Source organism: Myxine glutinosa, chromosome 3 (assembly GCF_964187855.1).
Source record: "Myxine glutinosa chromosome 3, kmMyxGlut1.1, whole genome shotgun sequence".
In the NCBI taxonomy this organism is placed as follows: Eukaryota; Metazoa; Chordata; class Myxini; order Myxiniformes; family Myxinidae; genus Myxine; species Myxine glutinosa.
This window is the reverse complement of record NC_136263.1, coordinates 219024712-219043488: the sequence shown is the minus strand read 5'-3', so window position 1 is coordinate 219043488 and position 18777 is coordinate 219024712. Positions and strand designations below refer to the sequence as shown.

General features: G+C 39.6%; 1 protein-coding gene, 1 long non-coding RNA gene and 2 other non-coding genes across 4 annotated transcripts in view; 3 read left to right on the top strand and 1 right to left on the bottom strand.

The window, feature by feature from the left end:
- Positions 1–502: 502 nt before the first annotated feature.
- Positions 503–14443, top strand: LOC137422854 (uncharacterized). Its single transcript, XR_013622933.1, has 8 exons — positions 503–839; positions 2202–2318; positions 6326–6413; positions 6615–6674; positions 7582–7698; positions 9719–9756; positions 9977–11650; positions 11878–14443. It is a non-coding gene; the product is annotated as an uncharacterized LOC137422854 (long non-coding RNA).
- Positions 2536–2592, top strand: LOC137424293 (small nucleolar RNA SNORD75). Its single transcript, XR_010983914.2, has one exon. It is a non-coding gene; the product is annotated as a small nucleolar RNA SNORD75 (small nucleolar RNA).
- Positions 7908–7967, top strand: LOC137424295 (small nucleolar RNA SNORD75). Its single transcript, XR_010983916.1, has one exon. It is a non-coding gene; the product is annotated as a small nucleolar RNA SNORD75 (small nucleolar RNA).
- A 2963-nt stretch (positions 14444–17406) lies between the features above and the next one.
- Positions 17407–18777, bottom strand: part of LOC137422866 (uncharacterized) — a 288315-nt gene continuing 286944 nt past the window's right edge. Inside the window, exon 36 of the mRNA XM_078774985.1 lies at positions 17407–18764. Within this exon, the coding sequence (XP_078631111.1) occupies positions 17715–18764 (1050 nt within the window). The 3' untranslated portion in view covers positions 17407–17714. The remainder of the gene's footprint in view (positions 18765–18777) is intronic.

Below are 18777 nucleotides of genomic sequence, written 5' to 3'. Positions count from 1 at the left end.
GTTGTGGAAAACAACGTTCTCGTATTATTTATTTATCGAAAAGAGACTCCACACGAATTTTTCGGATATCGCGGAAAGATTTATATGTAATGTTTCCAAATGATGCGATTCCATACGTTGATTTGTTGTTTTAAAGTTGTGTTAGTGTTGAAAAACCACTTTTCGCACTTGTGTTGGTGCAAGAAACCACTTTTGCACATGTATTAGATAGATAGTATGTATTTTTATAATGTACTAATAACGGAAATTATGGTGCGTCTGTGCGTCATCGCGTCGCGTGGTAGCTCGTCTGTGCGTCATCGCGTCGCGTGGTACCTCGAGACGATTACGGGAACATGATTGGCTGACTTCCATCGGAAAAACGGAAGCCCGATTGGAATTGGATGATTATTTTTCCTCATGATTAATAATAATCGTTATTCTATGATTGATGAAATTCGTGTGGGTAAAGATTTTCTCTTGATATAGTTCATTATGCTGAGGTAACACGATGTATGTTTCATTTCACGACGATTAGGTAGTATTTACATGAGGGATGAGGCACGGCTTGTTCAACTTTTTTTTTTTAATGAAAACTCCTTTATTTAGCGGCTAAGCGAAATATTAGCAATTAATACTAACACGTGTGGTGAAGCTAGGCAATAAAATAAGCGCTTAAAACCTGCCATGATGATTGATGTGTGACATCATTTCTGGTGAGGATTCTGGGTAACGAGTGACGTATTTAAAAACCGAGCGGAACAACGAATCCTCCTCATTCCTCCATCGCTCGTTTCCTTAGGGAAGGTATTGGTGAATCCGATGGCATCCGAGTGTGTGCTGCGACATGTTTCATGGAGGTAATGTATTGTTTTGTACAGTGCTTGTATAAAAACGTGTTCATAGTGATTTCGTTGTTTAGTGAGCACGTGCTCTTTATTTGTGAAGTTCATGGCAGCAACGAGGTGTTAATTGTAATATAATGAGGTGAGCTCCCCCACCCCCCAATGTGGAAATGATGATATCGAGATAGGGACAACTGAATATCGATGATCGATTTGTCATTATTCTGATCCACATAGAAAAGTTTGCGCATTATTGTAATTCAGCAAGGGTTGGGGAAGGAGGGTGATGAGCTGGTGAGGAGTGGATGGGTGGGGGAGTGGATGGGTGGGGGAGTGGATGGGGATGAGTGGATGGGTGGGGGAGTGGATGGATGGGTGGGGGAGTGGATGGGGATGGGGATGAGGAGTGGATGGGTGGGGGAGTGCATGGGTGGGGGAGTGCATGGGGATGAGGAGTGGATGGGTGGGTGGGTGAGTGAGAGGATGATGGGTGGGTGGGTGGGGGAGTGCGTGAGGATGAGGAGTGAGGATGATGGGTGGGTGGGGGAGTGGGTGAGGAGGATGATGAGTGGGTGGGTGAGCATGAGTGGGTGAATGAGGATGTGGTGATGAGTGAGTGGGGATGTGGGAGTGGGGATGAGTGGGTGAATGAGGATGTGGGGATGAGTGAGTGAGCATGTGGGGATTAGGAGAGAGGATGTGGGGGTGAGTGGGTGTGGGGATGAGGAGGAGTGGGTGAGAGGATGTCGGGATGAGGCTGTGAGGATGTGTGTGGGTGAGGATGAGGAGTGGGTGGATGAGGATGAGGGAGTGAGGAGTGGATTGGGGTGAGAGGATTGGGATGAAGTGTAGCTGGGTGAGTGTGAGCGAGGGTGGTGTTTATAAGTAGTTGACGTAATTTTTTTTCTAACAACGTATTCTTCACTAACTGGTAAAGATGATTTGTTTTGTGAGTGGAGACGAGCAGTGGTTCTGGAATTCGGGAATTTCACCGGTAAGGGGTTGATGGTGGACCACTTGGATGGTGGTTGAGGGGGGAGGGGGGGGGGGGATGGAGAGGGCTGAGGATTCAAAACCAGAAATGAGTTTTTTTCATCCGATTGCATGAGATTATTTTTGCATCAGAAAAACATGGGGTGGGGGATGTTGAATATATGTGGCTCTGCAGGGCTGGTTCCGGTCGACAGGACCCGAGATGTACAAGTTGTACAGCAGGAGTACTGACGCCTGTAAATGTGAGAATAAGGGACAAAAGTAGGGTAGGGATTGTGAGTGGAGGATCCTTGTCCATTTCTCGGCTCCTGTGCTTCACATTGTATTGCGTACTTCACTCGTTCCCAAAAATGTTACCCAATCACATTTTGTCTGCCCTTCTAGACTTGGAACTTTGGGGAGACAACTCATCATCACCAGGGAACATTGCTGCCAAGGAATGGATCATTGACCAGGATCATCTGCACCTGTCGTGATGAAACATTCAGCGGATCAAATTTGGTGTGTGAAGATAATTGTGTTTAACTCGATTGATTCGCATCATTTCTCAACCCTGGGACAAGGACGTTGTTCAGTTACCCCTGGGGAGCACGTGATTGACCTCTGACCCCATGTATGATTGGCAATTTTTGTGGGAGAGTGGTGATAATGTTAGGGGAACCTGGCTTTTGTGCTTGACAGGCTCTGGATTCTTGGATTCTTACTCCCCTCGTGCTGGAGCTGATGAGTAAGAGTAGTGGTCAGAAGTGATTTCTGAAAACTCTTCTCTGAGGCTTTACCTGCTGTATTACCAGGGAGGGGAAGGGAAGGCTGATTGGGGCAATGCTGCTCTTTTCCCGATGGTTGGCAGACACTTTGTTCTTGTTCACCCACGTCCCTTGCACTAAAGTCAATCGATGATTTATTGAGTGATGTCTGAAGGCCTGTGGGACATTTGGCAGGATTCTTTAATTTTAATGTCGGTGTTTGTTGAACAAAAATGATCTTAGAACACACTGAGATGTCCTTGCCTTTTTTTCACAATGATTTGTCATCACACTTTTAGTTTTTATTTAATTTTTTTATAAAGAGCAATATGTTGATGTTTTCCTTCTTTTCACAATGATTTGTCATCACACGATATTTAGTTATTTAATTTTTTTATAAAGAGTAATATGTTGAGGTTTTCATTCTTTTCACAATGATTTGTCATCATGATATTTAGTTTTTATTTCATTTTTTAAATAAAGATCAATATGTTGAGGTTTTCATTCTTTTCACAATGATTTGTCATCATGATATTTAGTTTTTATTTAATTTTTTTATAAAGATCAATATGTTGAGGTTTTCATTCTTTTCACAATGATTTGTCATCATGATATTTAGTTTTTATTTAATTTTTTTATAAAGAGTAATATGTTGAGGTTTTCCTTTTCACAATTTGTCATCACACATTATTTAGTTTTTATTTAATTTTTTTATAAAGATCAATATGTTGAAGTTTTCATTCTTTTCACAATGATTTGTCATCATGATATTTAATTTTTATTTAATTTTTTAAATAAAGATCAATATGTTGAAGTTTTCATTCTTTTCACAATGATTTGTCATCATGATATTTAGTTTTTATTTAATTTTTTTATAAAGAGTAATATGTTGAGGTTTTCCTTTTCACAATTTGTCATCACACATTATTTAGTTTTTATTTAATTTTTTTATAAAGAGCAATATGTTGAGGTTTTCCTTCTTTTCACAATGATTTGTCATCATGATATTTAGTTTTTATTTAATTTTTTTATAAAGAGTAATATGTTGAGGTTTTCCTTTTCACAATTTGTCATCACACATTATTTAGTTTTTATTTAATTTTTTTATAAAGAGCAATATGTTGAGGTTTTCATTGTTTTCACAATGATTTGTCATCACGTTATTTAGTTTTTATTTAATTTTTTTATAAAGAGTAATATGTTGAGGTTTTCATTCTTTTCACAATGATTTGTCATCATGATATTTAGTTTTTATTTAATTTTTTTATAAAGAGTAATATGTTGAGGTTTTCATTCTTTTCACAATGATTTGTCATCATGATATTTAGTTTTTATTTAATTTTTTTATAAAGATCAATATGTTGAGGTTTTCATTCTTTTCACAATGATTTGTCATCATGATATTTAGTTTTTATTTAATTTTTTTATAAAGAGTAATATGTTGAGGTTTTCCTTTTCACAATTTGTCATCACACATTATTTAGTTTTTATTTAATTTTTTTATAAAGATCAATATGTTGAAGTTTTCATTCTTTTCACAATGATTTGTCATCATGATATTTAATTTTTATTTAATTTTTTAAATAAAGATCAATATGTTGAAGTTTTCATTCTTTTCACAATGATTTGTCATCATGATATTTAGTTTTTATTTAATTTTTTTATAAAGAGTAATATGTTGAGGTTTTCCTTTTCACAATTTGTCATCACACATTATTTAGTTTTTATTTAATTTTTTTATAAAGATCAATATGTTGAGGTTTTCCTTCTTTTCACAATGATTTGTCATCATGATATTTAGTTTTTATTTAATTTTTTAAATAAAGATCAATATGTTGAAGTTTTCATTCTTTTCACAATGATTTGTCATCATGATATTTAGTTTTTATTTAATTTTTTTATAAAGATCAATATGTTGAGGTTTTCCTTCTTTTCACAATGATTTGTCATCATGATATTTAGTTTTTATTTAATTTTTTAAATAAAGATCAATATGTTGAAGTTTTCATTCTTTTCACAATGATTTGTCATCATGATATTTAGTTTTTATTTAATTTTTTTATAAAGATCAATATGTTGAGGTTTTCCTTCTTTTCACAATGATTTGTCATCATGATATTTAGTTTTTATTTAATTTTTTAAATAAAGATCAATATGTTGAGGTTTTCCTTCTTTTCACAATGATTTGTCATCATGATATTTAATTTTTATTTAATTTTTTAAATAAAGATCAATATGTTGAAGTTTTCATTCTTTTCACAATGATTTGTCATCATGATATTTAGTTTTTATTTAATTTTTTTATAAAGAGTAATATGTTGAGGTTTTCCTTTTCACAATTTGTCATCACACATTATTTAGTTTTTATTTAATTTTTTTATAAAGATCAATATGTTGAAGTTTTCATTCTTTTCACAATGATTTGTCATCATGATATTTAATTTTTATTTAATTTTTTAAATAAAGATCAATATGTTGAGGTTTTCATTCTTTTCACAATGATTTGTCATCATGATATTTAGTTTTTATTTAATTTTTTTATAAAGAGTAATATGTTGAGGTTTTCCTTTTCACAATTTGTCATCACACATTATTTAGTTTTTATTTAATTTTTTTATAAAGATCAATATGTTGAGGTTTTCCTTCTTTTCACAATGATTTGTCATCATGATATTTAGTTTTTATTTAATTTTTTAAATAAAGATCAATATGTTGAAGTTTTCATTCTTTTCACAATGATTTGTCATCATGATATTTAGTTTTTATTTAATTTTTTTATAAAGATCAATATGTTGAGGTTTTCCTTCTTTTCACAATGATTTGTCATCATGATATTTAGTTTTTATTTAATTTTTTTATAAAGAGCAATATGTTGAGGTTTTCCTTCTTTTCACAATGATTTGTCATCATGATATTTAGTTTTTATTTAATTTTTTTATAAAGAGCAATATGTTGAGGTTTTCCTTCTTTTCACAATGATTTGTCATCATGATATTTAGTTTTTATTTAATTTTTTTATAAAGAGTAATATGTTGAGGTTTTCCTTTTCACAATTTGTCATCACACATTATTTAGTTTTTATTTAATTTTTTTATAAAGATCAATATGTTGAAGTTTTCATTCTTTTCACAATGATTTGTCATCATGATATTTAGTTTTTATTTAATTTTTTTATAAAGAGTAATATGTTGAGGTTTTCCTTTTCACAATTTGTCATCACACATTATTTAGTTTTTATTTAATTTTTTTATAAAGATCAATATGTTGAGGTTTTCCTTCTTTTCACAATGATTTGTCATCATGATATTTAGTTTTTATTTAATTTTTTTATAAAGAGTAATATGTTGAGGTTTTCCTTTTCACAATTTGTCATCACACATTATTTAGTTTTTATTTAATTTTTTTATAAAGAGCAATATGTTGAGGTTTTCATTGTTTTCACAATGATTTGTCATCACGTTATTTAGTTTTTATTTAATTTTTTTATAAAGAGCAATATGTTGAAGTTTTCATTCTTTTCACAATGATTTGTCATCATGATATTTAGTTTTTATTTAATTTTTTTATAAAGCAATATGTTGAGGTTTTCATTGTTTTCACAATGATTTGTCATCACGTTATTTAGTTTTTATTTAATTTTTTTATAAAGAGCAATATGTTGAGGTTTTCATTCTTTTCACAATGATTTGTCATCATACATTTAGTTTTTATTTAATTTTTTTATAAAGCAATATGTTGAGGTTTTCATTCTTTTCATTTCAGGTTTGATTGAAGTTGTTCTCGCCCTACCCCTCACCCCTTACCCTCTTTGCAGCCACTTCCCTGCTTACCATTTGTAGTGACATTTAAGGTAAGGTTTTTAAAATTTTAATTAAACCCATTTTGATTAACCATTTAAATGTGAGGTTCAGTGATGATGATTATATCAATAATCTGATTAATTGTAATTGGATGATTTGTTTTTAGCTCTATCTGAACTGTCCCTCCACCCTGGGTCTGTTCTTCCTGCACTTGCTTTCCTTTCTCATCCTGACTTTCCTTCCGTTCCCAGCACTTTGGACATGTGAACTGGAGTCGTGGAACTGATTTGATGGGCGTATGAGTGATGAAGGTCGGTGTGCTGGTTCATTGTACCTACCTGGAGTTTTCTTTTTGTATAATTTGCATTCAACCCAGTGGCTGGATGTCGTATCGGGTTGATGGGCTGGGTGTCCCTTTTTTCGTGTAAATACTGTTTAAACGAGCAGGAGGCAAATATCTTCAGTATTGTGCTTATGGGAATGTTTGTTGGTTTTGGGGTGTCTATCCCCTTGGGCTTGGGCAACCCTGGTGTTGGGCTAGCGGCTAGGGTGCCAGCTTTGGATCCTAGGATCCTGTGTTCGAATCCTGGTCGATCGCTGAATTAACGCCAGGGGGGTTGACTCAGCCTGTCATCCTTCCGAGGTCGGCTAATTGAGTACCAGTTCACTGGTAATTCCCTGTTTGTCGTTAAAGGTGGCAAAAAGGGTTGGCGTCAGGAAGGGCATCCGGCCGTAAAACTGCTTCAAAAAGGGGACCAAAAAACAACAACCACGGTTCCCGAAAAAGGCCAACCCCCGCTTTGCGGGGAAAAATGGCCTCTAAAGGTGGTTATTTTTTTTATATATATATATCCCCTTGGGAGCCTGAGTGAAGTTTGGCAATGATGGGAAGTAAAATATGCTGATTTTCATGTATGTCGATCAACAAATTGTACAATAGGATGAGTCAATGAACAGTGGGGTAAGTACAGACATCACCAGGGTGTTGTATTTTGGGTCTACTATCTTTACGGGGGGACGGGGGGAATTAATGACGTGTGAAGATGCCTGTTGATGTGGGAATAGGGAGGATGAAGAGGGGACAGATCAGATGAACAGAACTGATTATTGTGAGTGGAGAAACCTTGTCCATTTCTCGGCTCCTGTGCTTCACATTGTATTGCATACTTCACTCGTTACCAAAAATGTTACCTCATCACTTTTTGTCTGCCCTTCTAGACTTGGAACTTTGGGGAGTCAACTCATCATCACCAGGGAACATTGCTGCCAAGGAATGGATCATTGACCAGGATCATCTGCACCTGTCGTGATGAAACATTCAGCGGATCAAATTTGGTGTGTGAAGATAATTGTGTTTAACTCGATTGATTCGCATCATTTCTCAACCCTGGGACAAGAACGTTGTTCAGTTACCCCTGGGGAGCACGTGATTGACCTCTGACCCCATGTATGATTGACAATTTTTGTGGGAGAGTGGTGATAATGTTAGGGGAACCTGGCTTTTGTGCTTGACAGGCTCTGGATTCTTATTCCCATCGTGCTGGAGCTGATGATGAGTAAGAGTAGTGGTCAGAAGTGATTTCTGAAAACTCTTCTCTGAGGCTTTACCTGCTGTATTACCAGGGAGGGGAAGGGAAGGCTGATTGGGGCAATGCTGCTCTTTTCCCGATGGTTGGCAGACACTTTGTTCTTGTTCACTCACGTCCCTTGCACTAAAGTCGATCTATGATTATTGAGTGATGTCTGAAGACCTGTGGGACATTTGGCAGGATTCTTTGATTTTAATGTCGGTGTTTAAAAAAAAACAAAAAAAAAACGCCTTTATAGGCCATTTTCCCCCCGCAAAGCGGGGGTTGGCCTTTTTCGGGCACCGTGATTGTTGTTGTTTTTGTTGGTCCCCTTTTTGAAGCAATGTTTTACGGCCGGATGCCCTTCCTGCCGCCAACCCTTTTTGTCGCCTTTTACGACAAACAGGGAATTACCAGTGAACTGGTACTCAATTAGCCGACCTCGGAAGGATGACAGGCTGAGTCAACCCCCCTGGCGTTAATTCAGCGATCGACCGGGATTCGAACATAGGATCCTAAGCTGGCACCCTAGCCGCTAGCCCAACACCAGGCTTAATGTCGGTGTTTGTTGAACAAAAATGATCTGACAACACACTGAGATGTCCTTGCCTTATTTTCACAATTTGTCATCACATTTTTAGTTTTTATTTAATTTTTCATGAAGAGTAATATGTTGATGTTTTCATTATTTTCACAATGATTTGTTGTCACACTATTTATTTTTAATTTAATCTAAATATCAATAAAGCTCAGTTGACCTTTTACACCACCAAATAACAGTGAAACGGAGTTGAGTAAAAGGGTGAAAATTCTCCAGATGCTGTGATAAATAAATACTTCTGTTGGTTTGAATGTTTGAAAGAGAATAGACGTCTGGATCAATTTTTGAATTAAATTTAAATCCCGATTTATATATATATATATATATATATATATATATATATATATATATATATATATATATATATATATATATATATATATATATATATATTTTATATATATATATATCTATAAACGCGAGTTGTCTGTGTCCGCGTTTTATGCAGAGATGGCTGCACGGATCTTCGTCAAACTTTCAGAGGTTTATCAGAGTGCCTGGGAGTGTTGTAGGCAAAAAAAAAAAAAAGGAAAAAAAATCGCTCGATAGTGCTGAAGCCTTTTTAAATGAATGACAGTTATACAAGTACACATTCACATAAATAAATACAAAACAATGACCAGACATTTCAATACAAATAAATCAAACAATTCCGGAAGTGTACGGAGTTGGTAGTACGGCTTCTTATTCTTCCTGATCGGCATCACACTTAACTCAAACGTGAGCCACTCCCCTTCCATCCTCCCCCCTCCGCCCCCTTACCCTCCTCCCTCCATTCCCCCCCTCCCCTTCTACCTCCCCTCCCCTTTTCCCTCCCCTCCTCCCTCCCCTTCCCCCCTCCCCCCCCATCCCTTCTCCCCCCCTATCCTCCTCCTTGCCTCCCCCCCTCCCCTACCCTCTCCTTCCCCCCCCCCCCTACCCCACCCGGCAACACCGGGTACTTCTGCTAGTTTTTTTATAAAGAGGAATATGTTGATGTTTTCATTCTTTTAACAATGATTTGTCGTCATACTTTATTTAGTTTTTATTTAATTTTTAATAAAGAGCAATATGTTGAGGTTTTCATTCTTTTCACAATGATTTGTTGTCTCACTTTATTTGGTTTTTATTTTTTATAAAGAGTAAAATGAGGTTTTCATTATTTTGATTGAAGTTGTTCTCACCCTACCCCTCACCCTCTTTGCAGCCACTTCCCTGCTCACCATTTGTAGTGAGACATTTAAGGTAATGTTTTTTTAAAATTAAACCCATTTTGATTAACCATTTCAATGTGAGGTTCAGTGATGATGATTTTATCAATAATCTGATTGATTGTAATTGGATGATTTGTTTTTAGCTCTATCTGAACTGTCCCTCCACCCTGGGTCTGTTCTTCCTGCACTTGCTTTCCTTTCTCATCCTGACTTTCCTTCCTTTCTCATCCTGACTTTCCTTCTGTTCTCAGCACTTTGGACATGTGAACTGGAGTCGTGGAACTGATTTGATGGGAGTACGAGTGATGGTCGGTGTGCTGGTTCATTGTACCTACCTGGAGTTTTCTTTTTGTATAATTTGCATTCAACCCAGTGGCTGGATGTGGTATTGGGTTGATGGGCTGGGTGTCCCTTTTTTCGTGTAATCTGTAAATACTGTTTAAACGAGCATGAGGCAAATATCTTGACAGTATTATGCTTATGGGAATGTTTGTTGGTTTTGGGTTGTCTATCCCCTTGGGAGCCTGAGTGTCGTTTGGCAATGAAGGGAATTAAATATGCTGATTCTCATGTATGTCGATAAACAAATTGTGTGGGGTGCGGGAATGAGAATTTTTATTTTTTGAATACAAAGTTGAGGCTCGTGTAAGAGCTAACACATACAACACAAAAAAAAAACCCCACAAACAGAAAAACATAACATGTAATCAAGGTAACGGGAGATAGAAGGAAGCATAGCTGGAGATCTGTGGAAGGGAGACGGCTGGAGCAGGGCACACGGGATAAACAAGGTGGACACTGATGAAATAAAGATGAAGATCTGTTGTAATTCCCTCTCGCGGGAGGGCATGCCCAATGCCCATAAGAAGGGTGGCTTGAGAGTGAGGGGATTGCCTTTTACTTGACTAAATTTGAGCTGGTAAGTTAAAATGATGCATCTTTTATGGCTTGCTTTACATGGCGCATATTCTATGAACGCATTCTAAATATGTGGTTATTCTTTTTTTGTAGATGTGGAGAATCTATTACAATAAAGCTCAATATCTTGGAAAAGTTTGTGATTGAATTGCATCACACGCTACAAGGACTTTCACGACAAAAAAAACGGAATCTGAAACAGGTGGGATTTGGGGTGTATTAACGGGGGTAGAAAAGATCAAGGTTTTGGATGGGGAAGATAAGAGATGGTGGTGAACAGCTGTTTTAAAGAACTGGAGGGAGGAGTGGAATTGAAGAGTGTGGGAGTTTGTTCCAGTGGTGGGAAAAAGAGGCAGGAGCACCAGCCCAGAGGGGAGAGCAGTGCTCCATCATGCTGCGGATGAAAGCTGTGTATGCGGTGAGCTCAGGTGTGCCAAAGAAGAACTATGCATGACGGAGGATGCCCAGACGGCGACTGGCTTTGAAGGCCAGATGGGAAATGTATTTTTTATTTATTTTTTTGTCCCCCAGGAAAGATCATGGCAGATGGTGAGATGCAAAAGCTTGAATGACAGAACTTCTTGGAGAGGATTGTTGAGCAAGTAGATGGGAGGGTTTTCCAGATGATCTTTTTGGAGAGACAAAGCGAGTGTGAAATTTGTCAGGATTGAAAGACTTGTTTCACCAGGGCGTTGTATTTGGTGATGAAGGCAAATGCAGACATCACCAGGGTGTTGTATTTGGGGACTGAAGCAAACATGGACATCACCAGGGTGTTGTATTTGGGGACTGAAGCAAACATGGACATCACCAGGGTGTTGTATTTGGGGACTGAAGCAAACATGGACATCACCAGGATGTTGTATTTGGTGACGAAGACAAATGCAGACTTTTGCCGTTTTGATGAGACCCTCAAATCACAATCGTTATGCAGGTGTCCAATCACCGATCCATACCTCAACTACCTACCATTTTTGCCAATTTCAAGGAACTCCTAATGCTTCTCGGTATCTAACTAAAATGAAAACGTCTACTGTCCTGCAGCCACCACGAGGGCTGGTCAATAACGTTTTCCATTTGGGCGTGAAGTAACATAGCAGGGTTATAAAAACCATTGGTGACAAAATAGAATGCTTGTCCATTTGTTTCAGTTAATTGGACTGACGTGATAACATTTCCTGTTAGAGTGAGAGTTTCAAGTATGGCTTCTGAGAAAGTGACAGATGTTAAAAAGATTGAGCATTCAAGTGCCATCAAATTCTTAACCAAGGGTTCCACAGCAACAAATACATCGACGCATGGTCAGAGTTTCTGATGTACATGACCCTTCATATGTTACCTTAATAAGGTGGGGGCATGGAGATCAGGCGTGAGAGCCCTGAGGACTGCCTTCAGTTGCCACCCCGACGAGGCAAGTCGAGCCCGAGTCAAACTTCATTCAGACCGGCGTATGAAGGTTGAAGAAAGAAGCACTGAGGTTGGCATTTCACATGGAAGTTATGACCATCATCCATGACCGTTTCTGCAAGATCGGTTTCTTGAAACCCCAGCAGTCAGGATCGACACCAAAGGATGACATCATGAGCTCCATCAGCTATATTCATTTAATCCAGCAAACTTTATTTCCCCATCTGGTGGCACAACTAAACTTAAACTAGAGCGTCTGCTTATAACTGTGAGCAATTATGCCGGGTACCGGACACCATCCATTGCTTTGACGATGGTGTCCTATTTTGTCATTTTCATCAAACTACATTTCTTATGGGGCTCGTCCATTCCAAGAACCACCAATTACAACCGAGAGTGGTGATTTCTGCGTGTGCTTGCAAAACTGCAAGCAATAAGGAATTATTGCTCGAGTGTGACATCATAGTTCCGGTTTGGCAGCCATATTGTATTGTTGGGGGAAAAAAGAAGAAAACCACCTTCAGAGGCCATTTTTCCCCACAGAGGAGGGGTTGGTCTTTTGCGGGCACCATTGTCCCCTTTTTTGAAGCAATGTTTTATGGCCGGATGCCCTTCCTGCCGCCAACCCTATTAGTCGCCTCTTGCGACACACAGGGAATTACCAGTGAGCTGGTACTCGATTTGCCGACCTCGGAAGGGATGACAGGCTGAGTCAACCCCCCTGGCGTTAATTCAGCGATTGACCGGGATTCAAACCCAGGATCCTAGGATCCCAAGCCGGAACCCTAACTGCTAAGCCAACACCAGGCTTTCCCAGATTGTTGGGAAACGTTTAAAATGTTTTTTTGTCTGGAACCATTTTACTGATCGATGCAAAACTTGAAATGCATCATCCACTACCCATGTGGAGAAAGTTGTGGTCACAATGTCATAGGTCACATGGTTTGGCAGCTGTGTTGGATTGAAAGAAAACCTTTAAAAATCATCTTCTCTGAAACCACTAAACCAATGATGTTTTCGTTATCAAACGTTTATCGTGATGGGTACTCTGATTTCCTGAACGTTTGCATCGGTTGTTGCCATCAAGTGGAGCTTGTGAAAGTGAAACACCTCTGTGATCTAGAGAAATGGGAGGCACCTGAGCTAAATTTCAAGTGTCATAGCAAAGGGTATGAATACTTATGTCAATGTGATATTTCAGTTTTTTCTTTTTAATAAATTTGCAAAAATTTCTAAAATCCTGTTTTCTCTTTGTCATTATGGGGTATTGAGTGTAAATTGATGAGGGAAAAAATGAATTTAAACGATTTAGCATAAGGCTGCAACAAAACAAAATGTGAAAAAAGTGAAGGGGTCTGAATACTTTCTGAATGTACTGTGCATATATTTGGTGTACAGGAGAGTAATGTCGTTTTGCAAAGAGGAATACACAGCTTAAAGAGCAACATTACTTTCCGGTACACCTGGTGTGTGCGTGTGTCACATGGATCGGTTGTCTTTTTTCTTTTCTATCCAATATGGCTGCCAGACCACATGACCAATGACATTTTTGCGGGCACTCGTATATTCCCAAGGATTGTCTGACAGTTAACGTTTCGCATCATCTGTTAAGTGTTAAGTTAAATTCACCACGATCTGTTAAGCCATTTCGGAGAGCATTATTTATAATTTATTTTGAATTTTATTTGTTTTCAAGAAAACAAAAATGGCCTGCCAAACAATGTCACCAATGGTGTCATCAATTTAATTCACTGGTCGCATTTCCTTGTAGATCACCCTCAAAGCTTCGGGTTGATCAGATGAAGCATTTGACGCATCCAATTATGTCATGAAGGCACCACTGACGTTTATCAAATGTTAATCCCCATAATAAGTGCGTTGCTGACCTGTGCCAAGTTTCAGTTTATTTTGTTGAGTTGTTCCAGAGATTGTAAGTGTTTTATTTATTTATTTTTCCCAACACTGCTGTCATAGTTGTCATTAACAAAAATTGTCCATGGGGAGGCGCTCCTACATTAAGTTTTGCGTTTATCGCTCAAGCGGTTGAGGAGAAAACTAATTTAAAAGCAAATAAACCTGAAGTGTGGCGGAATAAATAAATAAATAAAAAAGCAGTGGGGTTCGCTTCACTCGGACATAATCTTCCCCACAACTAAACTTAAGTGCTCCTACAACCAATTTCCATGTGCATTGTATGATCAGCGTTTGTGTGATTTTTATCATCTGATAAACTTGGACACGTGACTGATCAATCGTTACATATGAGCCAATCTACCTCATGAAGGACGTGTCATTGTACATCACACACATGTATAACCACACACACCATTGTGTTGAATACAATGTTTATTTATGGATCTGTACAAAAAAATTACAATAAAAAAGCTCTTGGTAAAATTTGTTCTGTGTGGCTTTAGGTAAAGCTTTACTGTGGTTGTGGTGCATAGTGCAAGAATGTGCTGGTATTCAATGTAATGTTCATACAAGGCACACGTAATGTTCATACAAGGCACACCAAATGCCAACGGTGAGGATCTGCTGCCTGCAGTATGGCACGTTTTTATATATTTATTATTACTGTACAAAGCGCAAAGCAAGCTTGAGCAATAATGTCTCTGTCTGTCAGTCTCTAGAACTTAAAAAAAAAATTTCAATGGAATGTTAAATTTTTGAACCAGTACTACATACAGCATGAACCTGCAGTTTCGCAGTACTTTGGCTTTGAATTTGGCAAATTGTGGAAATGTCATCCCGAGTGCGCATGTGCAGAGTAATGTAATATTTATTTCCTCCCGAGTGCGCATGTGCAGAGTAATGTAACATTTATTTCCTCCCGAGTGCGCATGTGCAGAGTAATGTAATATTTATTTCCTCCTGAGTGCGCATGTGCAGAGTAATGTTATATTTATTTCCTCCCGAGTGCGCATGTGCAGAGTAATGTAATATTTATTTCCTCCCGAGTGCGCATGTGCAGAGTAATGTAATATTTATTTCCTCCCGAGTGCGCATGTGCAGAGTAATGTAATATTTATTTCCTCCCGAGTGCGCATGTGCAGAGTAATGTAACATTTATTTCCTCCCGAGTGCGCATGTGCAGAGTAATGTAATATTTATTTCCTCCCGAGTGCGCATGTGCAGAGTAATGTAATATTTATTTCCTCCTGAGTGCGCATGTGCAGAGTAATGTTATATTTATTTCCTCCCGAGTGCGCATGTGCAGAGTAATGTAACATTTATTTCCTCCCGAGTGCGCATGTGCAGAGTAATGTAATTTATTTCCTGTGTCTGGCAGTAAAACAAAATAACGTCATCTCTTCAAGAATCAAGAGATGACCCAAACATCATTTGAAACGGGACACTTGGTGTTTTAAAGGACGTCATCGTTAAAATCTTTTAAATTAAAGGACTGTGCGTACTTTAAGCCTTCTTGGCACTATTGAAACCCTTCCATTGAGCAGTACAAAATATGCCATTTTACGTCATAGCGACCAATCAAATTTGCCGCTTGTGCTCTCAGCGTTTGGGGAATATCAAGATTCAGACAAAATGGCGGCTCGTAGGAAATCTAGATTGTGCTCGGAAATGCAAAGCAGCGTCTTCTTTTTTTTCTCAATACTGGAGCAACATGTTCTACGAACTCTAGTGTTGTTGTTTGGCAGTTGCTTCCTCGTTGCAAAGTGTGGAATGGTCCAAGACCTTGATCTGCAACGCAGTGAGTACTTGGTGTCTGGTAAGTCTTATATATATATATATATATATATATATATATATATACATATACATGGTAACAGATTGTTTTGCAAACTTCTGCTTAACGGTTTTTTAAAATCCTGCATCCCAAACTGCAGAGCTTCCTCGTCCGCATGGAACAAGCCTCGAGTCGAGCTCCGTGGACTTTGGGCCCTGCGGGACGGAGCTTGCGCTACGACGACATGGACATCATTGATCGTTTGATGGGTCCGACGCATGTGGACTTGGTCTGTTTTCAACCTCAATTTGTCAAAAGCGCATAAATAGGAATGCAAAGTTAATGCAACATTCATTCGTGTTTTGTTTTGAACAAAATACAAATCACCTTTTCCCCATAAAATATGTGCATTCAATGTAAAAAATAAACTACGTATATTGTGTGCATATATAATACTGGGCACAAAGGCCGTGGCTATGGGTTTGGTTAGGTGTGCTTCTAACGCTACGTGAAACTGACCTTTTGTTTGTTGCTCATGACAAAGTGAAAGGCCAGGTGGTTAAGATAGGCAGTGATACGCACGGACGTGGGTACAAACCCACCGGACCTCTGTCACCGGAGGCATGACAACCGTCCAAAGGCCTGCTGGTCCACAAAGCGAAGCTAGGACATCGTTAAATACATAGAATGGAGACACTCGTGGCTGATGAGTTAATACCTTAACATTCTGTGTCAGTAGCTTTCTTTACATTCACCTGTGTTATGTCGTTTCTAATTATTAAATTGATCACAGCCCTGCTTGTTATCGTCCCTCTGAGATGTCACGTGGTCATGACTTGCTATAAAATCTGTCATTTGCGGTCATGAGAAAGCACACGGGTTGGCCACGTCCCATTCGTACTCCCATCAAACCAACCATTCAATTCATTTGTGGTGGCCACTTGATCACCACTTAACCTCCATCTCATGTTTGAGTCTCGTACTTCAAACGGCCATGATACCTGTGGGCTCGTAGGAATTCTTTTTTTTCCTCAACCCAGGGCTGGCAGGATGGCTTTGAGGTACACACTCACCTCTAACCTGTCTATCCTGGGTTCGAATGCCAACCCAGGTATAAACTGCGGTCGCAGTGTTTCACAGGTGGGGTGATTAATCAACGAGTGTGCTGTCCCTTGGACAGAGGTTAAACTGGCTTCCCGTCTACCGGCATGAGTTGGTCCATGTTAAAGATCCATGCTGTCCTCACAACGAGTAGGTGAGCTATCGTGGACACCCTGAAGAACTTCTTGCCCTCACCTGCAGGGGGCACTGCATCAGCAGCATAACCACACAAGCTTTTCTGCTGCATACAATGGAAGCTTAAAACGGAGTGGGTTCCAAAACCATGAAATGACGAAGTGAGCAATGCAAATCCCACTTGGATTCGTCTCTAGACTTGTTTTGGGAGAATCTCTGTGGGACAGAAAATTTCCTGCAACACTCATAACCTTTCGTTCACTAATGTGCACCAATAAATTTGATTCATTCTGTTTCAAAAGTTGGTGCGACTTGCCCCAAGACATATGCTCTATAAATTCCACGTACCCGCATCATGACAGTTGGCTTTTCCAGACTGGAGGATTGTGCTTGGAATGCCAACTTGATTCTACTCTCAAACAGCTCGGCAAAGCGATTTATCATCTTTAAGAATTCCAAAAGAAATGTAGTGCTCGTGTTTGTAGCGGAATCACGTTTCCAGTCTGTTGTGGGAATCGTGGAAACATCCGGGATACAGCTCTGACAAAACGGGCTGCGTATGAAAAAATAACATGACTATCGGTGCAGTTCTTCCACAGTCTTTTGAAACGACAGTGCAGAAAGAAAAGGAGTAAACGATATCATTTGCTCTGACGACCTTTCAGTGGTGTCAGCTTAAGAAAAGCATGGCCTGGCTTTCAATGGAACAAAGTTTCAATGAAGAAGGGCCGTGCTTCTTTCTAAGTTACTGTGCTTAGCTGCGCTGCCGGTTGAAGAGAGTTATTTGGAATGTTGCCGTGACCGCTTCCGGCTGCCGCGGCCGCCGCCGCCGCGGCGGCCGCGGCCACCGCCGCGACCTGGGGGCTGCACACGTCGGTCCAGCTGGTTGGAGAATCTTGCGATGAACTTGACCAATCGGGTGTGTCGGGAGATGGCGTGGGGTAAGGCACGTCCAGTGACGGACGGCCAGTCAAACTGATGCCGTTGTCACCTGGCGGGGAAGGGAATGGGCAGCGATCAGTTGTAGTTGCAGCACCGGCAGTGGAGGACATAGGTGAGGGACATGTCTTAAACATGCCCGGCATCATGTATGGGGGCAAGTTGTACATGTCAACCATCTGATTCTGAAGCGATTTCATGGCTGGCTGTGATATGGCATGGATGCTCATTTGTGAAGGCTGCAAGATTGGTTGCTGTGCCGAGAGCACTGGACGCCCCCAGCTGTCTTGGCCGTAGGCAAGGTTAAAACCGTGTAATGAGGCTTGTGAATGTTGTACCATGTGTGGGCCATGTGATGAATGCAGTTGCATAAGAGCGGTCTCCCCAGGAGAGATCCCACTTCTGACACAGTTTCCGTCTAAAGTCACGAGTGTGGGCTGACCTCCTCCGTTCAGTGAAACTTCATTTGGGCCCAATTTCTTGCGCTTTTTCACAGCTTTGCCATCTGGTCGCATCACCATTCCTCCCGATGCAGCGAACACTCTGGAAGCTGGCCCGCTGCTTCGGCGTCCTTTCTTGCCATGTGACGGTGGCTTCAACATCATGGACGACGCCATGTATGCACCATGTGGACCGCAGAGTAATCCTGCCGAAGGAAAAGGAGGGCCAGGTGCCACGAGACTGTAGTCGTCGAGGAGTCCGACGATGTCATGATGGTGGCGCTCGAGCGCGATGTCGCGGGGCAGCCGATCCAGGTGGTCCGTGATCTCCCTGTTAGCGAAGTGTTCAAGTAACAGCCTGGCTGCTGCATAGCTACCCTCTCGGGCTGCAAGGAAGAGTGGGGTTTCTTCCTGAAAAGACGAA